The following is a 26213-nucleotide window of genomic DNA, read 5'->3' as shown; positions in this document are numbered from 1 at the left end:
TTCGATGTCCGAACATGATCGCGGTTCCACTGGAAAATCCTACGTTCCTATACGCCGTATTCCATCAAAATCGCAAAAAAAAAAGAAAAAAAAAAGTTTGGTCCTCACATTACTGCTGCCCTTACATTCATCGGTGGCGGCGGATTAAAGCCTGCATGATTTGCCGCATCAAGAGCCCTTTTTGCTTTGCGAAACGGGCAGAAGGGAATGGGGGTGGGGAAGAGATGGCGTACCCGTGTGTGCAATAAACTCTTCGCTGTAAAGCTTAAATCTCGCGAAAGAAAAGAAATGGTAAGATATGTGGCTTTTTTTTTTTTTTTTGCCTCAGAGCTAAAATGGCAGTACTGCGCAAATTGGTGAACATCACATGACACTGGACCGTACAAGAGTTAAAACATCGTTTTCCTTCCCCCACCGGGAATAGAGCAATCGCGGAGAAAAGCGTAATGAAAAGGAGTTTCGAAATGCGCCGCGTTTTGCAATCGAGCACTGATCGAGGCGTACTAACGGTTGCCCTTTCAGCGGACAGAGTGAACGACATACTAGATGCGCACGTGCCGTCCTCCCGTTTTCTTTCAAACATTCCGTTCTTTATATATATATATTTCTTTCGTTTTTCTTTTTTAAGGCTGACCGTAGACAGGAGGACGCGGAACCTCGCCTGTTGCTGAGGGCTTTCCACAAGTGTCCGCGGTCAACGCCCGTCTTCCCCTCAAATATGGTGGCAAAATTGTCTATATTGCCGGCGCCCCAAGGCATCTAGTTAAGCGAAGGGTGCGTATCATGTGCGTGTGTTCTCTGTCTGCATCGGACACTCGTGGGGAAAACGACGAAATCCTCTGTAGTCATATTTCATTGGATCTCTGCTATTGCTACTGTGTGAGCGCACTCCATCATACGTGTATCCCCCTGTCTGTTGTGAGAAAGAGCTGCGCTGGTCTGGCTTGCGTTAAATCTGTTTGCGGGGTTCGCCTAGCAGGGAAAGCTGACGTGTGACTGGCGCATGCCTTTGGCACGCTGCCAGACACGCGTGGGCGCATCAGCACATCGCACCTATTGACGCCCAAATTTTAGCTCCGCAATCAAACATCGCGTTAGCAAGTGTGCTGGTGGTTTGTCTTAACCCAAGTGCGAATTGGGGCTCACATGTTCCCCCCCCCCCACCCCCCACTCCTTTGTACTCTCTTTTTTTTTCTGCTAGCCGCCAACCCTGTTCCAGCAGGGACACTTGACGGCAATTACACACGTGGTAATACAAATGATGGTCTGCTCAGCGCTTGCTTATTGTGCTTTGTGCTTGTGCATTAGCTTTTGCATCGCGCTGTGGCATGCTTTGATATTGTCATGCTATGTTGTCATGGCCCCATCACCACCACCTGCTTGTGGGACGTTTCAACGCCTCTTCCTGTCGCCTACGTGCAGTGTCACTGCCACGTTCTTAAACACTTCTTTTAGCGCAATTTCTTAAAGTTTCTCTCTCTCTCTCTCTCTCTACACACGTCGTACGCTCCGAACCTACCGCGTCGACTCTCGAGAACCGCGCTACGCGAGCGCGTATAGTTGCGCTGAATTCAATTTTCGAAATTAGGTTTCTGCCAATTAAGGTTAGTATCCTTGACATGTGCATATGTATGTCGCAGCTAGTTGGCTACTGGCCAGCAGCTGTACTCGGTGAAAGGAGAAAGTTAACGATGTACGGAAGGGGTATGGTAAGACATTGGTGCCGTTGGACTAACGCACTTATTACACTTCTGCGCAGTAAAGCTGTTATTGGGACTTGTCTCTTTGTCCCTGCCCGACTTGTGTAAGTAAGCGCTATTCACAGAAAAAAAAAAAAAAAAAACGTTATGGGGGCCGGAAGACGCCAACCCTTTCGTCGTCTGCCAGGGAAGCGTTTTGTTCGCTAACGTCACGAATTTAGGGGAGTTCTTTGGCTTAGCGGGGCCCAAACGTGGAGCTGTGCAAAAGCGTCACGAAATAGTCAGGGGGCGAGAATTCTATGAAATTTTTGTAGGCAGTAAACATCTATTGTATGACATTCTCTGTTTAAGTTGATATCTGTCAGACAGCAAAAGACTCATATATGTTATACAGTTTCATTTGAAACTTTATCCGCCACTCGTGACGTCTGCAGCGAAAAGACTACGTGATCACCATTTGAAACGAACGGCAAGGTATCCCAGCCTCTGACCCGTGACCGAAAAAATATTTACGCACGCAGTTTTCTTGGGAGGTCGGTAGGTGGTGGCAAAACCTGCACATATTAAATCAGGGGTGGAAGCGCTGCCCCATTTGCTCCATTCTGCTCCAAATTGCTTTCCCTGCTCCATCCTGCTCCAAAACAGAATATTGCTCCAAACGGCTGCCACGATGTTTTTCTATCAAATTTAGCTGAGCAAGGGAATAACGACAGTGCACCGGTGGCATAGGTTTAACACATCTTGCGCTGGGCTTAATACAAGTAATTTTTTCGAAACCCACGTGAGCATGGAGCATAATAAATATTTAGTCGCAAATAAATTTAATATGGGACACAAGCGATTAGATGGAATTGCGAAGAAATGCCTAGTGCATGTGACAAGCACTTCCCCCAGCCTTTTGAATTGCGAGTGGAGAGAGAGAGAGAGCGAGAGCAGCAAGCGAAGCAGATAGCGTAAACTACCGCGAGCCATTGGGAAACTTGTCCGGCTGCAAAAAATGCACAAGTTGTTCTAATGCTTTTGCTATCAAAACAAGCCGGTACTTCAAAGCCCCTTGGCCATGGCAAGCATGTCAGGCCTACGCCTGACAAAAGCATATATTTATTTGAAGCGATATGGGGTAGTGTGCCCAAAGTGCCAGTGACTAGAAAAGTGACGAAGTGACCCTTGAGTGTCATCTATCCTTCCTGAAGGTACTACTGACCAGCGGGTGGGAATTCATCATCAGGGGCGAGGATAAAAAAAGGATATGCACAAGACAGAGAGCAGAAATGAGCTGCTCAACGAACTCCAGTTTAGTGGCATCAAGGTGGTAAACTCCACGTTTGAATCTATAAAGTCAAAGTAGGCAAAATCTTTAGCTCAAACTTGTTGTTCAGTTATGAAGTGCAAGCATTCTGTTTGCTGCTAGTTCTTTCCTGATTGTTGCTTAGATCAGCCTGTGTTATTTTAAACATCTTTACACGTTTTGATCATTTGTCTTGCTTTGTCAGAGATGCTTGCATAGTCGGAAAAGCATTTAATGTTGCATAAAAAAAGGAATGAAATTGGCAGTTTTATGTCAGGAATAGAAAACTGCAATTATCAAAGGCGGTTGGCCTAAGAATCGTGCTCCAAAACATGATTAGATTCATCCAAAACTCTCCTCTCATTGCTTCAAAGCTTCTCCAAAATGCTCCAGCCTGCTTCCACCCCCTTTTCAGTGTTCTTTTTTTTTTATTTTTGCGCGTTATTAAAGCTCCCTTTTCAGAAACAGTAACGTCTTTGTCGTTGCTAAGGGCGTGCGAATATTCCAACGAGTCGAATACTAGTGCATTTTGGAAATTATTCAAACTGAACCGAATGTGTTGTGAACTTCTTGAATGATTCGCACGAGGTAATAACTCCCGCCATAGTATTCTTCTCTGACGGCTGCTCGGGAAACGGCCCTCATCGACACTGCGTGTCACACTGCAGCGAATGATCAGTGTCTCCGCTATAAGCACTTGCTGCTGGGCTAGTTGGTTTTGGTTCATAATTAAAATAGTTCAAGGCGCAAAACACAGACAAACACAAAGGTAAGTGACGGGACGAAGCGCCACCCGCTTCGTCCCGTCACTTACCTTTGTGTTTGTCTGTTTTTTGCGCCTTAAACTATTTTAATTATGTCTCCGCTATAGCACGCGGGGTCCACTCGCATGACAGCGTTCATAATGATTATACATGGCCTCTAAGACTGGAAGACACGACAAGGCGTAGACAATTAGCAATTTTTCCCTGATGCCAGATCTGGGAGGCGATTGTTCATACGTGCTGTCGTCGTCTCCTGCCCTCAGGTGAGGTTTTAGTTTATTCTTTTTCGTAATCAATAAGAAAGGGCAATTTTTCCACGCGTGTAGCCTGACTCCCAGATAGTGCTCAATTCGGGCTGCGGCACCTCTGCTGAAAATAGATATATGCTTTTTTTACCAGCTGTAGCGTTAACTCCACAAGTTAGCACTAGAGTTACTATATAGGCTCTATAGACCCTTTACAGCGCGAGCGCATGGGCGCTGCCATATTTGATCATGTGACCCTTCCGCCATCGCCGGCCTTCTGGCCTTCTGGTTTGACGGCTTCCGGCACGCTCGTACTCAGCTGCACGGTGCGGCGTACCAGCTTTCGCTGGGGACAACGAGCTTGTAGACAGGCAATAAACTGCATGTGAATGCCTATAGTATGTGTAGGTGCTAAAAAATGTTTAATTTAACCACGTAGTTCATTTATTGCGTCCTCCTAAATGTCTGCATTGGCTAGAACGTTTCGACAAACCCATCAGCCGTCGACTCGGTTTTTTGTTTTGCTTTTTTTATCAATTCCCTCTCTAGTGCTCTTTGTGGAAAACGTGACTTTCCGTAAAACTGAATAGATTACAAACTGATTATTCCCTCAAACTTATTTTTTTTTTTTTAATTTTCTTGCGCAAAGGGCGAACGCATGCTCAGACTATGCTGGCTGAGACGTATTATGAATGTTCATTTAACATTGTGCACAATACTTACTGCTCACTATGGACGCGCGTGTAATCCCCGACAATCGATAAGATATAATTTCATCTCCTGTAAACGTCCTGGCTTCAAAATACTATTACGCTGCTTGAAGGCCGCATCAGGCGCTCAGCGGCGTTCACCTGCGCTCGGGCGAAGGTGACTGGAAACTGCACCGGAATTCAGAACGCACAGTACGCAGCCCAAGCAAGCGGGGATAAAAAAAATCTTATCATGGTAAATTTCATCATTGGCCTGTGCATTAGTTTCATAAAAGCAGCAGTTATTACATGTATTTCAGCAGTACTTGTCTAATTAAAGTTTGGTTTTGTTTGTGCGGTGTTATGTCCCAAAGCGACTCAGGCTATGAGTGGAGGACTGCGGAAATTCCCATCCCCTTGGGGTTCTTTAATGTGCACTGATATCGCACAAAACACGGGCGCCTGGGTTTTTGGCTCCAGCGAAAAGCAGCCGCCGAGGCCGAGACTCGATCCCGCATATCCTAGGGAATAGTACCTAATTAAAGTAAACAGATTCACTTACATGCCCACACTAACTTTCTTTCTCTGCGCAATCAATTCGTATAACTACATAGACATTAATAGCAACGTCAAGGTACCTCTTAACGCCCTGCGGAAAAAACTCGGCAGCAGTGCAAAGACTCAATATCCAATTCCTGAGAAAACGTCAGGGTCGTTCTCGCATTCCCATGGCTACTGCCGGTGCTAAAACGAGCTGGGGCGTGAGGTATAGCCATTCTCTGCAATTCACAGGCGCTTTCTTGTCCCAGAAAGGAACATGAACTCGTGATACATCTCCCAGAAAAAGGGTTGCCTAGGCCATGATGTGCACCTTATGTAGAAGGCGTGTTCTGTTCTTCCGCCAATAAACAACAGGTTCATTAGCTCTACTTCCTCGCAGAATACTTCGACAATACAGATGACACCTGCTTTAAAGCAGCGCTGTTTAAAAGTCAGCTGGTACTCTTACACAAGATACACAACAGCAGTTAGCACTGCGCGCCGATGCGTTCCGAAGGCCAGCAATGACGGCCGTCCTAGTGGCGCCACCTGTTAGGGAAGAGTGGAACTACTTGCTGTAAACGGTCTATAGTAACTCTAGTTAGCACCGCACCGCAGCGCCGCCGCTGACGTGCTCGTTTCTTACGATATTCGCAGAAGAAGCGAATATTACCCAAAATATTCAATTTGCATTCAATTCAGTTCATTAATTATTCGATTCGTATTCAATTCTGTATGGAAGCTATACTGTTCGGATTCGATTAGGTAGGCGAGGTTCGCTATTCGGTTATCGATTCAGTTTGGACATGATACTATTCGCAGAGCCCTAGTTTGTGCAGGATCGGCGCTGTTGCTAAGGGCAGCTGCTCCGGCGTTACTGCTAACTTCTGCGTCGCTTTCCGCTCCGACGCCTATCCTCGTCGACTAGTACGCACTCCTTGGCCCTTCCTTTGCCTCATTTGGTTAATTTAATTATAAGGCGAAATGCCTAACTTGCCTCATGAAAGGCGTAAAGAGGAAGCTTCGACAGAAAGTGTCAACAAAAGTATGACGCGATTTCTTATCAAAACTATGGCTCAATTAACCGCACTTTTTGCGGCGTTCAGGGTGGATTCATACGTAGCACTTCGCTTCCCATTTACAATCTGTCAGCTGGACAAGATGGGGGTTGGTTTGTCATAGGGATACGAACTGACGACATGTGTGTACCTTCAACTGTAAGCCGCCACCGAGAAGTGAGGCAGATACTGCGCCATTCCTTTCCCAAACACCAAACCAACTAAAGACGTTTAACGCTTTGCGAAACTGGATGCCAGTCTCTCAGCGGTAAACCGCCAAGCAAAACCATGCCAAACAGTGTCTCAATCGGTGTAGGCGGAGTTCATATCCGGAACCTTTCACTCTTGTTCGAGTCTCCTGCGGCACTTTGTTCGCTCGCCCCACCACTTGTGTCTGGTATTTGCCGACGGTCGACGCAGAAAGGCTCGTTGCTTATGCGCCAAAATGCAAATCGAAAACCAGAAATCGAAGACGTGGGGCATGTAATGAGATTGCGGGTCGTTTCTGTAGAAAACGAGACTGGTCACTTTACAAGCTGGTGAGATAATATCTCGCATCCTCTGCGCTTCACTTGCGCCTTTCACTTCGTGCGGGTCTAATTCAACTGGTGTGCACTAGGGGTTGGATGCTGCATCGGGGCGCCCGAAAGTGAAGCCTTGTCCAGGAAGTCAGCCTTTGAAAATGCACGATGTCATCGGCATGGTTTTTCGGTTGCAGATTCCGTTTTGCGGTGCGCAATGTGTCGATTCGTCATTTTCTTTTTCAACGACAATGCCTGTACCTGTCGCGGCGTCGGCTGCATGAGAAAACCAGCGAAGTCGCAGGGAAAGAGATTTCAGGTAAAAGGGCTCCGTGCATTTCAATTGGACGGAACGCTGCAGACGACACGCGCAGGAACCGCAGGGGCCGTTCGAGGAGCGGGTTTCCGGATTTCCGCCATCGCTCGTCATTTGTTTGTTTCGCGAAAATTTGGTTTTACTATGAAATTATAGTCTCACTGTCGTTTCATTAGTGCTATTTTAAACTTGCAAGACTAGAACCAGACAAGAACGTAGCATTTTACGCACCCCTCTATCGTTGCCGAGTGAAGCCTGCCTGCCCGTCTTCCTGGGTTTCTCTGTAATCACACTGTTCTCCAAACGGTGTTCACATTTCTCGTGTTTAGCTTGCTGTTTTCTTTAAGAGCGGATATTCCACGAGGGCAACGCTAAACCCTACCAACGAAGAGCTTTAGTGGCACTTTTTTTTTTTTTCCATTGAAACGTACGGCTCATACGAACCCGACTTCTGGGACGAGCTTTCCAATTTCCGGTGGCTTCACTCGCGTTGGCCTCGTAAAGCGGGTTGCGGCATCCAGCCACCCTTCTTTCGGCAGCGCCAGCGTTTGCAGTGGGCTAGCAATGGCATCTTGGCGTTCGCGGCAGTTAGTGGAGCAGCATCCTGCGGTTTGTTGTACAGCTTTTTTCGAGATTAGCCCCGACTTGGTGCCGTTGACTGCAACAGCGCCTATCGGAATCCGCCGGGGAACGAGTTTTACCGTTTTTCGACTAGGAGGAAACGAGAGGCTGGAAACGTTGTATTTAACTTGCTTCAGTTGTCAAGAATAAGCTTTCGTTACATTCTTTCTGCGTGATTAGTTTCAGCACATATATGTGTTTCTTGCTGTCTTAAAACAAGTGTAAAAGGCTACCTTCTTGAAAGTTGTGGTCATTAAAGGGAAACCAGTTTGAATAATACCCAGTTTCTTTCCTTTGCCGCGTGTTTGTCGTCATTATGTGGCAGACGGTGCCGCTACTTCACTCCTATGTTCAGTCACATGTCCTTTCATGTCCTCTATGTGGCTGGATTAAAAAATATATATGGAGACGCTCAATCGTCGCTTTAAAGGCCCACTGTCCGCCCTCCTGTCGAAAATATTTTCTTCCCCGGTGACTGTGAGACTTCGCCCCTAGAACGCAAGGCCGCAAAATGTTTTTGAAAAGAGTAACTAATAACGCAGTTACAGCCACCGCAATCACCCGATTCTGTCATGCTTCTCTCCTTCTGTTCCCTCGCAAAGGTTTTTCACTCTCCTGCCCGAGGTCGTCTACCCTCCGCAAGACAAATTCTCCTTCCTCCTCCGCGTTTGGCGGGAGGTGGGGCGTGGCACTCCGCGAGCGCGCGCCGCTGGATTCAGTCTGGCCGTGGCGAGGGAAAAGCGCGCAGCGAGCGGTAGATACCCATCCTTCTCCCGTCAGTCAGCGAGACGGACCAATGGACGTCGTTCGCGGTACGTACGTCATTATTGTGGCCCGTCGGGCCAGCGCAAGAAACGGGGAAGTTGGCTTCCCAAAGGAGAGCATGAGAGAGTTTTGAATTGTATTTTCGATGCTTTGCGGCACGCGTGTCACTGTAGCATTTTGCACGGACTATCTCCGGTACCTGATCGAAACACTGGGCTCCTTTGCTTAAAAGGGCCTTCCCTGGACAGTGGCCCTTTAAGAGTAAACGCGATACCGCCATTAACGCCGCCTGTTAATTCTGCACTTTATTTTTATATTTTTGTTAAATTTGTTCTTGGGGGGGGGGGGGGGGGGAAAGAAGGAGGGAACGCTTACCTTTCGGTCGACGCCTACACTTAATTTGTAAATTGGTTTATAGGAAAGCAAAGACGCAGTATCTGTTCTCAGTGGACATCTGACCCGCGCCGTGAGGGAAAGGACACTGCCTCAACGACAGGCCTCCGTTTTAAGAGCGTTACCTCTTGCTGCTTATGCATTTGCTGGTTTCTCGTCCGTTTCTCAATCGCTCTCAGATTCATGATGGCGGTAGCTACAACATTGCAAATACTTTCTTAGCTACCACGTGACCACTCGTACAGTGGAGTCCACCACCTGGTCCACTATGTGTGACGTCATGATTGCCCAAAGCCACGTGACCGAGGCGGCCCACCACCGCTGCATTACCTATACTACTAGAAAATGTATTCGCGCGCGCCCGTGCCGTGTGTGTGTGTGCGTGCGTGCGTGCGTGCGCGCGCGCGCGCGCGCGTGTGTGTGTGTGTGTGTGTGTGTGTGTGTGTGTGTGTGTGTGTGTGTGTGTGTGTGTGTGTGTGTGTGTGTGTGTGTGTGTGTGTGTGTGTGTGTGTGTGTGTGGTCCAACCGTTTGAGGTACAGAGTTCTGAATGGTGTCAAACTAATAGGCACCGTACGGCGCATATAATTGTTTTTAAAGCTGTATCATAACACGTGGTAGGGATTCGCACAGACGTTGCGACCTGCGGTGGCCATGGCGGGTGAACCGGTGGTTGTAGATGGTTGGTTTGGTTTGGTTTGGTTTGAGGGGATTAACGTCCCGAGGCGGCTCAGGCTATGAGAGACGCCATAGTGGAGGACTGCGGAAATTTCGACCACCTGGGGTTCTTTAACGGGCAGATATCGCACACTGCACGGGTGCCTAGCTTTTTGCCTCCATCAAAAAGCAGCAGCCGCGGCCGGGATTCGATCCCGCATCTTTGGGCATGCCAGTCGAGCACCGTAATCGCGGCGCCACCGCAGCGGGGCCCAGTGGTCGTAATGAAGTGCGGATGGTATCAAACGAATCGTTATTTCGTGATGTACACGTTCGTACCGGGATTGAGGACCTAGGATTAAATTATGTAAAATTCGAGCTAGCGCTCTTTGCTATACGCCTGCGGCGATCAAGCTGTTTTTTTTCTTCCTTTTTTTTTTTTTTTTGCCACGTTCCGAACACTTTCGACTAAACTCGTCAACATCCGAGCCAAAACTGGTGTACGGCGACGGAATTTCGACCTAACGAGCTTTATATGCTGTTTCGTAAAACTTTGCACATTTAGTCATCTTTTCACCTCGAAAGAAACTTGTTAGGCCATTGACCGGCCAATTCCCCACTTCGTTTCCAAACATGAGGCACTCGCGGACGCCGAAAGCGGTTGGGATATCGTCTGCGCCGTTGTCGGCGGCGGTATGTATTCATTCACTTATCATTCCGTTCCAGAACTGCTTTTCCTGTACTTTCTAGGCTTTCCGAAGTAGCTCCAGCACTGACGAAGAGGCGCCCGCGCAGCCGTCATGGTCCATGTCCGAGGACAGCGCTCAAGCCTCAAAGTATTAATTACTGTTAGGTACCGGCTGTGCTGCCCACCTTTTTTGAACAGCCGTGTTATAACCAGCTAGCGTCAGGCCAGCAAGTCTGCTTAAGTTTCTAACATCTTGTGTCGGCTTGAGTTATGTAGAGCGCGAAAAGCAGCGCAGAGAGAGGGAGAGAGAGAGAGTGAAAATGTGTGTGTGTGTGTGTGTGTGTGTGTGTGTGTGTGTGTGTGTGTGTGTGTGTGTGTGTGTGTGTGTGTGTGTGTGTGTGTGTGTGTGTGTGTGTGTGTGTGTGTGTGTGTGTGTGTGTGTGTGTGTGTGTGTGCGTGCGTGCGTGCGTGCGTGCGTGCGTGCGTGCGCTTCTCTCTCTCTCTCTCTCTCTCTCTCTCTCACACACACACACACACACACACACACACAACAACAACAACAACAACACAATCAACAAAGTGGAAGGCACAAGCTGGGCCTTACTCCTAGTCGGTTAAATTTTCATGCGCCGGCGTGCGAAGAAAGGCTCCTGCGAAACGCGAAAGATGTCTGAGAAAGAGAGACAGAGAAACAGAAGAACGGAAAATCAGGAAAGTTAATTAGGCGATGCCTAGGCTACCGTACACGTGCAGAGGAGGATAAACGGAGAAAAAGAAAGCGAAAGATGACTGAAGAAATTGTGGTATGAAACTAGGGCGGAGCCGCGCGCGCGTATTCCTTACTGTCGAAACGGTAGAATGCAGATCAATAAAGGGAGATTATTTGCTGGCTGTATTAAAAAACGCAGTCAACACAAAATGTCGATTAACAACATCATATAATTAGAGCGTATCGTCATAACGGGCTCTGGAGTACTTTTTTGGGGGGACTTCGAGTTCTTCGAGTCACACTTTGGCATACGCTGTGCTAAACGGGAAAACAGAGTGCACTCTCAGTAAAAAAAAAAAAGAAAAAAAAAGGCGACGGACAAACAGCTCGTTTTTTAAGATGTACATTAAAAAGAAAAATACATTAAAAAATTGATGTGCGCTGAATTTAAATAAAAACAAACATACCCTATTTTTTGGCAACTGTTACGTGTATTTCAAAACCATTTCAAGTCAAGACCGGCCGAGATGGCTTACTATCCTACACAGACCAACATGGCGACGCTCGACGACGCAGCGTCTGACGATGGTCTGACGCTACTAGAACCGAATAATTTTATTAAACGCTGTTAAATAGCTAAAATGAACCTCTGTGTCCTTTTTTTATGCATTACATTTTGTATCAATGAAGTCGCTGGCGACAAGGCTACGCACTCGGCCAGAAAGTGCGTTCCCCACAACGTACTTCAGTCAAAGTGTACTCTACTGCGAGTGCACTCCACATGCGGCGTATAGATTGGGCAAAGTGCACTCATAGCAAGTGACACTCTCCGTAAGTGCACTTAAGTTGCGCGCTTGACACGGGTATAAACGCATCACATGTGGCAAGAAAACATGTGCCATATACATGGCACATACATTCCTTTATTAAAATAGAAGCTGCCAATATTTTTTCTTGTTTTTTTTTTCACCATGGGAAGGCTGTTCAATTCATTAACATTGCAGTGAGTGCATAATGCTAGGCAAAAAAAGGCAATGTTTGGGGCCGGCATTTAAGGCATTGGTGACCTCTCGCTGCCTGTCACGCGAAGTTCCTGCACATCCACCGCACCATATGACCCCTCAGGTTGTACTCACGAACATTCCAGACAGATAATTAAAAAGCATCGCGGTGCTCTCTGAAATTCCTCGTCTCGCGCAGATCAACCGCTTGAGTTGGCAGGCCGCCATTGCGGAGCTTGGCAACAACGGCGCGGATCGATGAGTTCTCTATGAGGGCAAAGCGTTTACAGCGGGAGGGCAGCTAGGGCCCTCGTGCGGCTGTAAATTTGCACCTTCATTATTCATCCTCTAAAAGTTTGCGCAGCTGAAAAGTACCCTTATGGTGATGTTTCAAAGCTTTCTACAATTACAACAAGATGTCTCAGCTTACTTCACCACCAAACTGTCTACCAAACTGCGCTGAACGAACAGCCGCCCATACTGGGCAAATACTTCTAGGGACTCTACCTATACTCCAGGTCTAAATCGCCATGTTTTTTTCCGGGGTCGCCTCAAGTAGTCCAAAATATGGCGCCCAACTTTAGTCATTTACAGCATGGCAGCACATCCTTTACGTAGTGAAACGTCATTTTGACATAATCATATAATGTTTATGCATGACGTATTTCCCACCACACAGCGTCAGCCAATCAGATTTCTGGAGGCGGCTCTTGACAGTAGGCAGTTCATTTCACCCCATTCGTAATACAAGCATAAGTGCTCTTCTGTAGTCGAGGGTTCGACGGCATACCGTCTGGTCAGGAATCATGGTTTGTTGATCTATTCACTGGTCAAGGGAGCCGTAGCGCTCCCGAAACGTCATTTGTTTTTTGACCATGGTCAGTGACCAGTGAATAGATCAACAAAGTGCTTTCCTCTCTACCGTCTATACCTGCCTTCGTTTTCCCTCTCCAATGACTTATATATACCATCCAGGCATCAGGAATTATAGCGCTGCTAAAAAATTCGTTTTCATGCTCACGTGATTTTTACGTCACCGCAAAAAGCCATTTGAACAGACCGCAATTTCGCACCACAAATTTGAAACACGTGACTTTGAAAACCAATCAGAGAAACAACATGGCGCCGAACGGCGGCCATGTGTGTCGAAAATAGGGCCCCAAGGTCAGCTTTTAATATATGACTATACAAAAGAAGCCAGAGGCATGGAAATTCTTGAGCTTTTAATTTGGTCAGATAATTAGCAAAGGGCAACCGGCGGCGCTGATTGCAGCCAACGCCTACGGTGAAGGCACTTGGCGGGCGCGCATCTTTGATCTTGCCAGTTGGAAAACTCCGCTTCCAAAGGTGACTAGTTTGAATATGCACTTTTCGGATGGTTGCATATTGTGGTGCCATCTATAAGCAGTCAAATAAAATATTTCACTCATTGTCGCCACCACCTGATGAAAAAAAAAAAAAAAAAAAACAATAGAAGGGTCTATGCAGAACCCACTTTTATGCCGGCAGACGCTTTCCCGTTTCACTTGGTCAGCTCTCTGTGGCGGTGCGCGCATGCGCATTGAGTGAACTACCCTTCTTCCGCGCTGGTAAAGTGTACTAGAAGGCCGCTACCCTCCTCCTCCCCTATGGCGAGCGCAGCCAGCGGCGAAACACGCGGCGCACCTGTGGCGAAAACTGGTCTTGGCGCATGCGCACTGCCGCTCTTTTTCAGGCACCGCGAAATGCGCGAATGGTAGCGTAGTGTAGCTTTCGCTACAATACGTTCCTTTTATTTCTTTATTCTTATCTGCTCGGCTATTATGTCCATAAATTTGTGACGCTTTGCCTTTTCGACCAATTTTGTTTGCCAGACTGTTACGCACTTTTCAACCGTCTCAAAGTTTGCAACTTGGCCACAGTTAAACTGAAACCGTCGTTGCTTGATCGCAAGGGCTATATGGGAAGCTTTGCAACTGGTAGTATTAAAGACCTCTGCTCGTTACTTAATAAGTTTCCGGTGACTTGGTGTGAATGCAAGACCACACTTTGCCTTCGGCAGGGTATACGGGGCACCGCTTCGTACTTGGCTTCCTTGCGAGCCAGAGCGAAGCTGTGGGCTGTTTAGCTCGCGTTTCGAAGGCTATAGGTTAGCAGCAGACAGAAGTGAACAACCCTCGCGCTGTACCTGGAAGACGCGGTCCACGTGTTCGCGCAGCGCCCTCTCGTCCGTGCTCGAACGCCGGCCCAGGAGCGCGTATACCGAGCAGACGACGTCCCTGAGCTCCTGGCGCGTGATGAAGCCATCTCCGTTGACGTCGTACAGCGAAAAGGCCCATCGCAGTTTCTCCTGCACGCTCCCGAAGCACAGCAGCGACAGGCAGTAGATCAGGTCCTGCAAAGCCGTTTGTGGCGGTATGAGCCCCGGCGTTTCGCATCGTTTCGATAACTGCATTTTTTTTTCTCTTGCTTCCCTTACTTGGGAGCCACCCTCAGCGCCGCAGAAATCGCGCCCAGGTGCGATATGTTTGCTGTCCCCTACTTTATAAAGATTTGCAGTAGTAGCTTCCTTCATAGTTCGTCGCAAAGAATAGCACACGCTCTCAAGGGGAACCCACGTAAACACAGCTAATAAAGCTAAGCCACTGACACTGAAGCACAGCAGTATACTCTTGGTAGGGACACTTGATCATTTTCTGCCATGCCTGAAATATCAATGCTTATCAATGCTGTCTCCGATCCCAGTTGTTGAAACTGGTTTGAATAATTAAAAAAAAAAAAAGACAGCCCTCTCAGACGCCACAGGGCCAGTACTACATGAAGGCCTAGCTTGAGAAGTCATTCTTTATAGTCGCACTGACCGAAATTAATTCCTCAGCTGTTTGAAAAGGACATTTGCGCGTCACCTTGAAGCTGATGGCACCGTTCCTGTTCCGGTCGAAGCTCTTGAAGACATATCGGGCGTATGAGCAGGCGTCTGCAACAAATGAGAGATATGCATGTTGGCGATGACGGGCTAAGAGGACATGCAAATCGTCGCACGGTTGAATGTCAGCTGTCAAAATGTCTGCAGTGAATGTAGAACTCGCTCGGTATAGTACACGTATACATTTCACGGGATGTGCATGTTTCGGGCTCACAAGAACAAAACAAAATATGAATGCCGTATTAAATGAGACCGTCCGGGTCCTTTAGTAAAGAGATGTAGCATAGTGGAAACAACCAAATTGCCGAACGCCTCCTGTTCACGCACCGTGGCAGGCACGTGGAGCCACAGCGGGCGACTGGCAATCTTGTATACGTATCCGCTATGCCAAGTCTCAGTCGTGTGAACTTGCAAGGAACGAGCTACGTTGTCTTTTTTTTTTTCGATTGGTTATTTTCTTCAGCTTTAGCATCTATCCTAAAAGTGGTTCCCTGAGCTTGTCATAACATCTCAAACATGGCAAGCTTTCGCTTCGCACGGCCACTCGTGCGACAGCTGCTCAAGTGTTTTCGGCCCATTATTGCGGCATTTGCGTCGGCCCTTTTCCGCCAACAATCTCACTGTTTACCTCTGCCGTTTTATTTAGCGCTCTGCTCACGGGTCGCCGACGAGCGTACACGGAAGCCGAGCGCATGCAAATATCTCCGCTTCCCAAAAACCCTAACTGTCCCGGGGGCGCCCCAGCGCGGCCAAGGCCGCGGTCTGCATCCCGGGCAGAGAGGAGGAATCCTCATACGAGCGTGGAAAGAGGCCTCCCAGCTCCCTACGGCGCGCCATTGATCCGCCGCGACCCTGGCCACCCGGCCCCTGTACCTATCGTGGGCTCCGCGCACCGCGACAACAACAAAGCGGCCCATTTCACTTTCGCCGCTCCCGTCGGGTAAATAGGCGCGCGCGTCGCCCACCGCAGCCTGCTGGCTTTTTCCACTGGCCGGGGAGCGAGCGAGGGGAACGCCATGCGGCATTCGTCTGTCGCTCTGCCGGCGCAGGTGAATTATGCGGACAATTATATAATGGACAAAAGCGCAGACATGCGGAAAATTCCTGTCGTTTTCGGATCACACACCGTACCTTCAAGTAATGGGCCTCATCCGGCGACATTTCTCTCGCTACTCCCGGAGCTGTACCGAAAATGCCAAGGTCACCAGTAAAGCCCCCTGGAAGGGGCCTGTAATCAATTTCCGCCGGGCGCTTCCTTCACTAATGCTGCACGCCTGGATGCGAAGAGGTGGATAAAGGATTATGCAATCGATAACATCTCGCAGCGTGCTTTAAAACGTAGCTTGTATACGACTTCGAGGCTCGAAAACATCTTGCGCAAGAAGCGCGCGTTACGAGGCTTCCGGCTACAGCGATCGTGTATTCGACTGTCTCGCGATGCCGCTGTGCCAGAAAGGTTATCCTATTTTGAGATTTCGGAATCAGAGTCAGTCCAGCTCTAAAGCAATTTATGGGTTACTCCGTAATACAAATTTTGATCCTGCGTACGGCTTTCTTTTTTCCTCCAACTATCTGCAACTTTTTCTTTGAAATTATGTTTAGTCGATCTTTATTTCAGTACTATTTCGCGAATATAGGTGGAGAGGTAGAAATAAGGAACTCCATTGCGTGCTGTATTGTTTCAGCTCGACAATTTTGTGCCAAGCAGCACTCAACGTAAAAGTGATCATCCTGCACATGACTGCATGGTCCTGCTTGGACAAAGCGAGTGGGTTGGAGCTTGAAGGCATGCACAGCGAGGATACGAAAGCGTTTTGAGCCAGCTTAGAACTAAGTGCTTTGCTAAGGAATAGAAAAAAAAAAAACGAAAAAAATTAAAACGACTTGTGGTGCAGTTCATAGTAAATTCAGCTCAGTAAATGCTACGGTAGTCTCTTTCGAGGCGGAAGACAAGCAGATGATGTTTCGTGGAACATTTAACAAGGGCAATTTTGCTAACGAAATGGCATTCGGGAGCATGCCCTATAGGGCCTCAGCAGCAGAGCGTCCTGTGCAGCTGCGGCGGAGGCCAGAGCTGCGCATGCGTGCAGCCTGTGCATTCGTTTCGTTCTGGCATCCACCTTGCATGCCTCCAAATTAGCTATCGGTGTTCACGCATCCCTCCTGAACTTATTAAAATATCTACCCCTATGCGCTTGCATGTCTCCAAGGTTGTGCTCATTGAAAGCTGCTGCTAGAAGCAAACTCGGTAATTCTTTGCTCTGGTGGAATTCTGGTGCAGCAGATTGATCATTGTCTTCGAGTACTTTAGGGAGAACAGCAAAAGATGACGAAGATGAAGTAAATTAGGGCAGGGAAATTAAACACATATATGTCAGGTTGGCTGCCGAGGACTTAAAAGGACTCATGCAAGGAGGGAGAGGGAAGCAGATCATGGATAAAATTTGAGCACATTGGGGTGCACGTAGACGGACCGTCATAAGGCCTCTGGACTGCGGCAGCAGTCAGATAACTGTGGACCATGCAGTGGCGACGCCGCGGCCTTCTGCGAAAGATCCGCCGTACAGCTGGCTTATGGCGCCTTTCGTGATTTGGTTTGGTTTGGTCTGGTTTGCAGTGTTAACAACGTCTCAGAGCGACTCAGGATATGTGGGGCGCCGTAGCGAAGGGCCCCAGGTAATTTCCACTACCTGCCCTGAGGCAATAAATATCGACTTAAAAAAAAAAAAAAAGAGGGGAGACAAGCAGAGCCAGTCTGTCCGATGTTTCGTCAAGTATAAACTGACATTTGTAAATATGAACTGAAGTCACTGCCGACAGAGCAAAGCTAGATCACACGGATGTAGCCAGCATGGTTTCGAGGAGAACTTTACGCTGAAATCACAAAATTGAACACTGCACTTATTTGGGGCTAATCTAATTTTTAAACTTGCCTAAGTTCAATAGGTCATGAGATAATCATGAAATCAATCACCTGCTTTTTTTTTTCATATCTCGTTCAGAAACTTGGTACTCAGCGTGTGTTGGGGCACTCTGAGAAAAAACGGTAAAAGTATTGAATATCTCAAGACCTCTCAAAGTTTGAAAAGTTTGAAAAGTTCTGCAGACTGAGTTGGTCTCAAACCAGTGCAGTATCAGGACCAGGAACGTGATTATGACATGCAGCATAAAGTGACTAATTTAATATATAAGTAACATATTTCGGTAAATTAGTAGCATATAACCATGACCGCTCGTTACTGTCTCGTCCGCCGAGCCCAATGAATTCAGTGAAGACAGCATCCACATGACCGTAAGCGTAAAGTTTTTTGTACATATTTGCGAATAATTTAAAAAAAAAAAATTATAAGGTATACGTTCATGTACCGGCTGCACATTCGTGATTTCTAGATGAGCAGAGATTCTTTACATTTTAATATCCCGCGGCCATTCTTGATTTCTGCTTTTGATTTGCTTCACACCTATTCCGGGAGACAGGTAACGTAGAACTCGAATAACAGGCTGTGAAAAAAAAAGTGCATAAAGCGCAAATTTGCTTTGATTCCCCAGCAGGCCTTGACACTTCTTTCGCAAGCAAATTGCCAACAAGTGGGTTTCCGGTCTTCTGTATTCTGATCGTTTTCTGTTGTTGCATTTGTATGAACCGAATGAACACTCGTATTATATTTTCGTAGCACTGCAGTTCGCGAAACTTGAGAACGACAACAGCAGATAATAAAGGAAGGTGCAACTCGTGCATGAAGATGCCGGTTAGGTACTCTAGGAATGTGAATGCATTTGACTTCCTGTCTGGCAGCTAAATTAATGAGTGGAGGTTAACATTTGGTCATGAGGAAATTTTCACGGAGTAATACTATGATTGTGTAAAAAAAAAAATACTAGCATGTAGTTTTTGGCTCTTGTAGGGCTGAGCAATGCAGGCAGGTCACACGTATGGCTTGATAGTCAAGAGCCAAATGAGTGAGCAAAAAACGGTTTTCCAATATCGGGTTTTACGCACAAGCTCGCACCAGTGAACCAGGAACTCTTCTCCTTTGACAGTTTCTGCAGTCACTCGTATACTCTGCATGTGTACGATGCCATATCAGCAAGACGCGACTTACTTCCATAGGGGAAGAATTGTGCGAAGATGTGCTTGAAGTTGTCCTCTTCCACGAACCCCGTGGGACATTCCTGCAGGAGTAAATAAGTCACATGCAGATCTCGCATAGGCGTGTTTTTGCTGCACCGCTGAACAAGCGCTTGCCTTTGACAAGCCTACTATTCACCTACAACTGACGACACAGAAGTGGGCGAATGAAAAAGAAAACGAGCTTCACGTTCGGACTTTCCACATGATCAGTTAGCATGTTTTATACATTGGCGTTCTCGTTAATAAACAGTATGCTGGCGGCATAAAATGACAACGCGTTGTTTTGCCGTGAAGCAATTTAACGAGTTCAGCAAATGGGATTTCAAAGTGCTCACAACTTGCGAACACACACAGTCGCGTTTTTTTTTTTTTTTTTCTGCATCATGCTGCTGACAGCTCCTTCTGAGATCATGCCAATAGCACCCAGTATATCGTGCTCAAGCAGTCAAACTATGCCGGTGACATTTATTGGAAAGCAGCCTTTCCCGTGGCTGTCCTGTTGCTACTCAACACTGTAGGCTAAGAGAGCTTTCTGGTCATCACAGGTAGTTTACGAATGTTCAGTGGCAAGCAGAAGCTACAGCCAGAGATGCTGAGCGCCGCCGCACGCTTTGACCGGCAGGGCCAACGGAGGCGCGCAACTTCACAGGCAGGGCCACTGCAGTTCAATGCCGATACCCACCTGCTTGAAGCTTCTGTACATGAGCTGAATCTGGCGTCTAGTGAACTTGGTGTTTTTGCAGAGCGCGTCTAGGCTATGCTCGGCCATGGGTTGCACTGTGGGCTCCATCCTCACGACATCGATCGTGGCACATGCGCATTGAGCTCGCGCTCCTGGAGATTATCGAACTGCTCGGGCGCCCCGGGCCCACTGACCGCAGCGTTGACGAACTGTCGTCCGGCCTGCCGAGGGTGTTGTGGCGGAGCACAGTCACGAGGACCGTGAAGAAGGCGCGCCGTGGACAGACTAGCGGCCACCGTGGCCTGGCAAACGGACCATCGCCAGAGCGGCGAACTAATTGGGGCATGTAAACAGGCGCGCGCGCTGCGATCAATGCGGCGCCGGTGGCGGCGTCGGCGGCGGTGGCTCCAGTGCGCAGGGCGGCGAGCGTGCGCACTGGCGGCACCTTCGATCGTCGCCAGAGGCGCGCTCCCGGGCCGCTCGGAGTGGCACGGAGCCGGCCCGAGGGCCCCAGGGCCGCGACTGCAGGGCGCGACGCCATGCGACGGCGCTGGGCGAGCGGCGAGCCTCAGCGGGCCGGGCCCTAGCGCCTGGTGGGGCCATGCAAAGCCCTCCAGCCATGGACTACATCAACAGCCTCGTGATGGGCGCCCAGCACCGCGACGGCCTGGCGTTGCCCTCGCTGCTGCTCGTGCCCAGCCTGGGCGAGCTGGTGAGCCAGTTCAAGCAGGACGTGCACTACGTGCTGGCGGCCGACGACTGCGGTCGGCGGCGGGAGGACGACGAGGCGCTCGAGGGCCGGCGCGACGCCAAGGCAGACCCACAGCAACTGCTGGTCGCCGGCGACGCCGTCAAGGTGTCCGGACTGGACTTCCTCGGCGCCCAGGAGGACAGCGGTGAGTGGCCGTCGCCCCGGCGTGGCGCTCGTGCGCTGAGCGCCGCGCTCTGCCCATCAGGGGTGCAGTTCATCAAGGTGGAGGCGTACGAAGACCACAGCCTCAACCTGGATGGTTTCGCCAACGAGTCGCCGCTGCTGCACGAGAACAGCAAGGACGTGGCTCTGAGCACCATCAATCAGGACCCGTCGATGCTGCTCGAAGATCTCACCAAACACAGCACGGCCTTCGAAGAGGCCGCCGACATGACCGACCTGTTCGTGACTCCCCTGGCCGACCAGAACGCCACCAACAGCTTGGCCGTGCAGCCGGATGGCAAGGAGAACAAGAAGCTCAAGACCAGGCGGCCCGCCTCGCCAGCCAAGGAGGACAAATGCTGCTCGGCACCCGACGAGCCGGAGCCCTCGCGCGACAAGCCTGAGCCGCCGCCCCCGCCAGCGCAAGCTCTGCTTGAAGGCAAGCTGAAAATCACCACCAGCAACCCGCTGGCCACGGTCAACCTGGATGTGCTGCCAGTGGACTCGGTGATCCTTGGGAACTTTCTTTTGGTGCCTGACGCCATGTCACCCGTCAAGTTTCAGGTGAGTGCCGCCGCGACGCGTGGGTGGCATTAAACTCGGCAATCTTTCGCAGATTCTTCACGAAGACGGAACCACCATCAAGGAAGTGAGCATCAACGCCATCTGCAAGCTGGAAGGCACTAACCCAATCAACAAGGACACAGGTATGAGACCACGCTGAGGCGCTGCTTTTCTGTAGCCTGCACTCGGTGGTGCTTTACGCAATGCAGGTGCCGGCGAAAACCCAGGATCCCTAAAGAAAACCCCGGAGAGCGCACCGAAAAACTCGAGGCCCTTCCAGTGCGAAATGTGCAGCGCTACCTTCAATCGCCTGGGCAACTACACGCGCCACCAAAAGATCCACACGGTGCGCACAAAGGTGAGTGCGCAGTACCACAAGGTGAGGCACAAAAACCCACAGCACCCGGCCTCGCAGGAGGACGAGCGGTTCCACTGCAAAGAGTGCGGCAAGAGCTTCATCCAGCGCTGTGACCTGACGCGACACCTGCATGTGCACACGGGCACAGAACCGCACCGGTGCTCGCTGTGCGGCAAGGGCTACATTCGCCACAGTGACCTGGTCACCCACCAGCGCTTCCACAACAAGGAGAAGCCCTTCGGCTGCCCCCATTGCTCCAAGGGCTTCTCCCAGAGAGGTGGGCGGGTCAACAGCTGCTCCTCACGTTCCGTCGCCGTGCTCTCATGCGCGTTTACGGAGACAAGAGAAGGATGGCTGGGGGAGCTATAGAAGAAAATTAGGCTCGATATTTACCACGCCTCTGTAGAACACAGCTGTTTAGCGTGACTGCATGGCTAAACAGCTGTGTTCTAAGTGGCGAATAGCCGATACGCTTGGCGGCTGAAATCTTAGATCTAAGAAGTTTGCTTGACGAAGGGTAAGCCGTTTTTGATTGGTTTAGTCGCGAAAAATGAAAGAAAACTTGTGAGTTGCGTGCGAGGCTTTTTGTTTAGATATATTTTGTCGGAGTGACATTTGCATCTTTGCCTTGCATAGTTTCGTAGGAGTGGCGAGATACTAAATATAAATAGTCGCAGACACTGAGATAGGAAAAAGAACGGGAGCACCCCTGGTCTCGTTTCTTTTTTTTTTTTTTTTTGGGGGGGGGGAGGAGGGGGGGATTTTGTGTGCCTTCGTGTTTGTGCTATTTGTATTTAGTCATGACAGCTATGGCATGTCAATGAGTAGTTTACTGCATCAGCCACTAAGGCGGGGTCAGACGCGATGACAAGAAGTGGGTACCACGTCCCTTTCATGGTCTTTATCGCGCGTACGTGCTGCGATGTTTCTGAGTTTCTTTGTTTATAGCGATCTAGAACAACGTTTCTGAGTTGTGTCTGGCTCCGCATGATGCTTACTGCTGGTCCTACCACGTGATTTCAGGTTTGCATGAAGACCTTATGAAAGAGCGCATTTTAGTAGGATGGATTCGCCCTGAGCAAGCACTTTACGCACCAGGAATACCTGTTAGCCGAAAAAAGTACAAGAAGAAGTTTAAGGATCACAGAACGGGATTCACAGTACATATATTGAAATAGTAGATTTAGGGAAAAGGTCCTCCTCATTATCTCTCTCTCTCTCTCTCTCTCTCTCTATATATATATATATATATATATATATATATATATATATATATATATATACTTGAAAGCAAATAGACGAGGTGAAGAACACTATTCTTCTCTTGACGTTTCGGCCGGGGACTGACCTTCGTCTGAAGAAAGTCGGTCCCCGGCCGAAACGTCAAGAGAAGTATAGTGTTCTTCACCTCGTCTATTTTCTTTCAAGCATATCCAACCTAGCCAGGAAATTCTTCTACCCTATATATATATATATATATATATATATATATATATATATATATATATATATATATATATATATATATATATATATATAGACATGGATTGCTTGTTACTAATGGGCCAGAGTTAAATTCAAACAGGATGTCACACAACTTTCCCGATTATCTATTTTATTCCAACAGTTTCGGACGGTGGACCGTACTTCTTCAAGGTAGAATTGAGAATATATATATATATATATATATATATATATATATATATATATATATATATATATATATATATATATATATATATATATATATATATATATATATATATATGTGTGTGTGTGTGTGTGTGTGTGTGTGTGTGTGTGTGTGTGTGTGTGTGTGTGTGTGTGGCAAAAGAAAGTCAGAAGGTATGTTATTTTCATCTCTCGAGGTGAAGCAAAATGTATTACAAAACGAGGACAGTAGGTTTCACTGTTTCTTCTAGCGAGAGAAGTGACAAAACTTAGTTATCTATGTGTCTCGCAGCTGAAAACGGAAGTATCGACACACGTGATGTTATAATCATCAAGGGCATCTAAGCCTTCGGCGAAGGCATAAGAGGACAAGTGACAGTCAGAATATTTGTGAAGACAACGAGACTATGTCAATAATTAGCTTAGAGGGTGGGCGCAATCAATGCCAAACTCAAGGGGGCGGGGTGGCGCTGGACATGGTAAGCGGAATATAGTAAATTGTCTCTCTGTCAGTTCTCCACTGGGCCAATTTCAGAAGCCCCCTCCCCACGTAGTTAATCTTAAATCTGTAGGCTTAAACCTTCAAGCGAATGATAAACCAATGTCGAACGTAACGCAGCCTTCCGGCTGGGTGCCACCTCTAGTCATAAGGTCGCGACACGTTCTCTAAGAAAATGTTGACTGTAAAAGAGTGTTGTCTTGAACAAGTTGATTCATTATTCGAATTTGTGCAGATGACAGTATGTCGTCTTAGTTTGCCTTGGGTTGTTTCTTCGTAAAGTTTCTGTCATCATGAAAACACTGCGGCTTATGTAAATATGTGCCGCTGCAGTGTCTCCTAGGCAGCATTCTTTTCAGCGTGCTATCTTTGTGCACGTTGCTTGTGATTGTGGCCATGCACAAGTGGATTTCTTCTGCAGTAGTAACAGTGACAGTAGATTGTTTCAGTACTAACAGTTGCAATATCGTCTTCTGCTTTGAATGACACCTGCGGCAGGTACGTTTTCGGCGAGATGATTCTAAGGACCACCACTCGATTCGAACTCGTGCCGTCCAGGCCGAAACAGACTCCGCGATCTGAATGGCGGTGCTGTTTATGACTGAGGGACCCGCTCACAGGGACGTTTCTTGACGCACCACAATTTACTTGTGAAAATGGCCGTAGCTGGCGACACTACTTCATACTTTTAACCTAATATAGCTCACTGATGCTTCGCTTTCAGTGAAAGATACGTCTTTTTTTTTTTTTATAATATAGCGGAAATCTATCGATAACGTCTCATAATCATCAGCGTCGCTTTAAACTTGCAAACTTCTCGCCCTTCTCCAGGGCGAAGTGATGACAGCGACGGCTTCACTTGCCGGAAGATTAGCGCAGTCACCACTCCGGCGTCACGTGATCCCTTTCTGCCCATAGCCGTGTCTGCCTTTCGTGGCAGTTGAGAATGTGCAGTCTGTGGTCATGCGCTCCAAGTGGGCCGCGCGTGGCCACAATCAAGAAGACGGCAGGTAACTTGAGAAGGGCGCACGTTATGTAGAGAGGACACAAGGAAAAACGCTCTTGTGCACTGGATACGTTTTTTTTTTTTTTTTTGCGCCAAAACGCTACTCCTGCAAGCTTGCACCAACCAAACGAACTAGTTACACGATGTTGTAGTGACATAGGCCCGCATTGTCAAGTTCCACTTGGATCATATGACTGTCATGGCATATTACGCCGACAACAGGCAGTTCTTCTATAGATCTTGGAAAACATTCCCACAACGTACCTATAATCTGAAAACTGGTTTCTGTGCTCCCGTCGGCGTGCTAACCGACTGGCGGTGTAAAAATAAGGGTGTTCCTTGGCCTAGTATGGTTGCCATTAAGTCTTGCAGAGTGTGCGAGACGAACGAGGCATGCCATCCTCGGTGTGTAAGTGGTCGGTGCCGCCTTTGGTTCGCAGGGGACCTCAACCGGCACCTGCGCTCCATTCACCTGCAAGTGAAGCCTCTCATGTGCGGCCACTGCCACAAGAAATTCGCCAAGGAGGCCACCTTGATCCGGCACATGCGCACTTCGCATCGGGAGATGCTGCTGCAGTCCGTTCTCAAGGCGTAGGGCCGGTTTCAGCCACCGCCGGAGCGCCGCTGTTAACCTTAGAGCATCCTGTGTTGTCCCTAGCGACGCTTGGAGCCGCACGTTATTTTGCATACTCGCGAGACACACACGCACTGTGTACAGTTTCTATACGCGCCATTGGCTCGAGCGCCTGAATTGCACAGACCCTATATATGGTGCTTGTTTGGTTGCGCACGCAGTTCTTGGTTCGAGCGTTCAAAACCGCTTTCAAACACAGTTTTTGTACAGGCGTGTCGCGTTTAGCGGACGCGCGAAGCAGTTGGCGTTAGTGACGACATATCGTTTCAAGCTGTTGTGAGCACGCAGGGCTCTCTAGACATCCCTTGTTGCTTCCTCCTGACACGCGGGCGCACAAACTCCGCGGTTCGAAAAATCGGCGGAGGTTTCTCGCTTTCTTTTTGTTGTTGACCGTAGCTGTCGACTTATGCCGCGGCTCCACCCAGGGCGTTCCTCGTGAATCGTTGTTTGCCCCCACGAAGCCAGTGGGCGAGGAAGAAGGAAGCAAGCACCCCAAAGCTTAACCCGCTATGTGTGAACAGCCCCGGGAGTGTAACGTCGTCCTAGGTGCATACCGCTCCATTCGACTTAGGTTAACAGCCATCGCGTGAAACGCGGCCGTGCTTTGCTTTGACACGCCATGACAAGCGTCGAACTGGCGACGCCGCACGAAAGCCGAATATCATTACCGAAACGCACCCCGCGGTATTTCTGGAGAACTGACGAGTAGCAGCGTATGTATGCTTCGTGGCGCTAAACCCGAGCAGCGTCTGGAAGGCACCGGCTTATAACGAATCATTCTGACGAGCTGAATGGCTGACGCTGGCCTCTCCGGTGCTGCGCCGCTTTATGGCTACAGAGCGCACACTAGCGAGACAAGCGCGTCGTGCATTGTGAGAGAGCCACCAGCAACAGTC

At 48.6% G+C, this 26213-nt stretch overlaps 2 protein-coding genes across 2 annotated transcripts in view; one reads left to right on the top strand and one right to left on the bottom strand.

Annotated features, from left to right (window-relative positions):
• LOC146206407 (calsenilin-like) overlaps positions 1 to 19780 on the bottom strand; it is a 30789-nt gene extending 11009 nt beyond the window's left edge. Inside the window, exons 1-4 of the mRNA XM_084591081.1 lie at positions 19673 to 19780; positions 18962 to 19031; positions 14839 to 14909; positions 14121 to 14327 (exon numbers count right to left, since the gene is read on the bottom strand). Of these exons, the coding sequence (XP_084447207.1) occupies positions 14121 to 14327; positions 14839 to 14909; positions 18962 to 19031; positions 19673 to 19780 (456 nt within the window). The remainder of the gene's footprint in view (positions 1 to 14120; positions 14328 to 14838; positions 14910 to 18961; positions 19032 to 19672) is intronic.
• A 493-nt stretch (positions 19781 to 20273) lies between these two features.
• Positions 20274 to 25278, top strand: LOC146206406 (uncharacterized). Its single transcript, XM_084587022.1, has 5 exons — positions 20274 to 20568; positions 20629 to 21149; positions 21202 to 21292; positions 21359 to 21784; positions 25124 to 25278. The coding sequence occupies exons 1-5, from the start codon at positions 20274 to 20276 to the stop codon at positions 25276 to 25278; spliced, it is 1488 nt and encodes a 495-aa protein (XP_084443148.1).
• The last annotated feature ends 935 nt before the right edge of the window (positions 25279 to 26213 follow it).

This window comes from Amblyomma maculatum, chromosome 1 (genome assembly GCF_055883805.1).
Source record: "Amblyomma maculatum isolate TAMU_Amacu chromosome 1, ASM5588380v1, whole genome shotgun sequence".
Classification (NCBI taxonomy): Eukaryota; Metazoa; Arthropoda; class Arachnida; order Ixodida; family Ixodidae; genus Amblyomma; species Amblyomma maculatum.
This window is presented reverse-complemented; position numbering and strand designations above follow the sequence as displayed.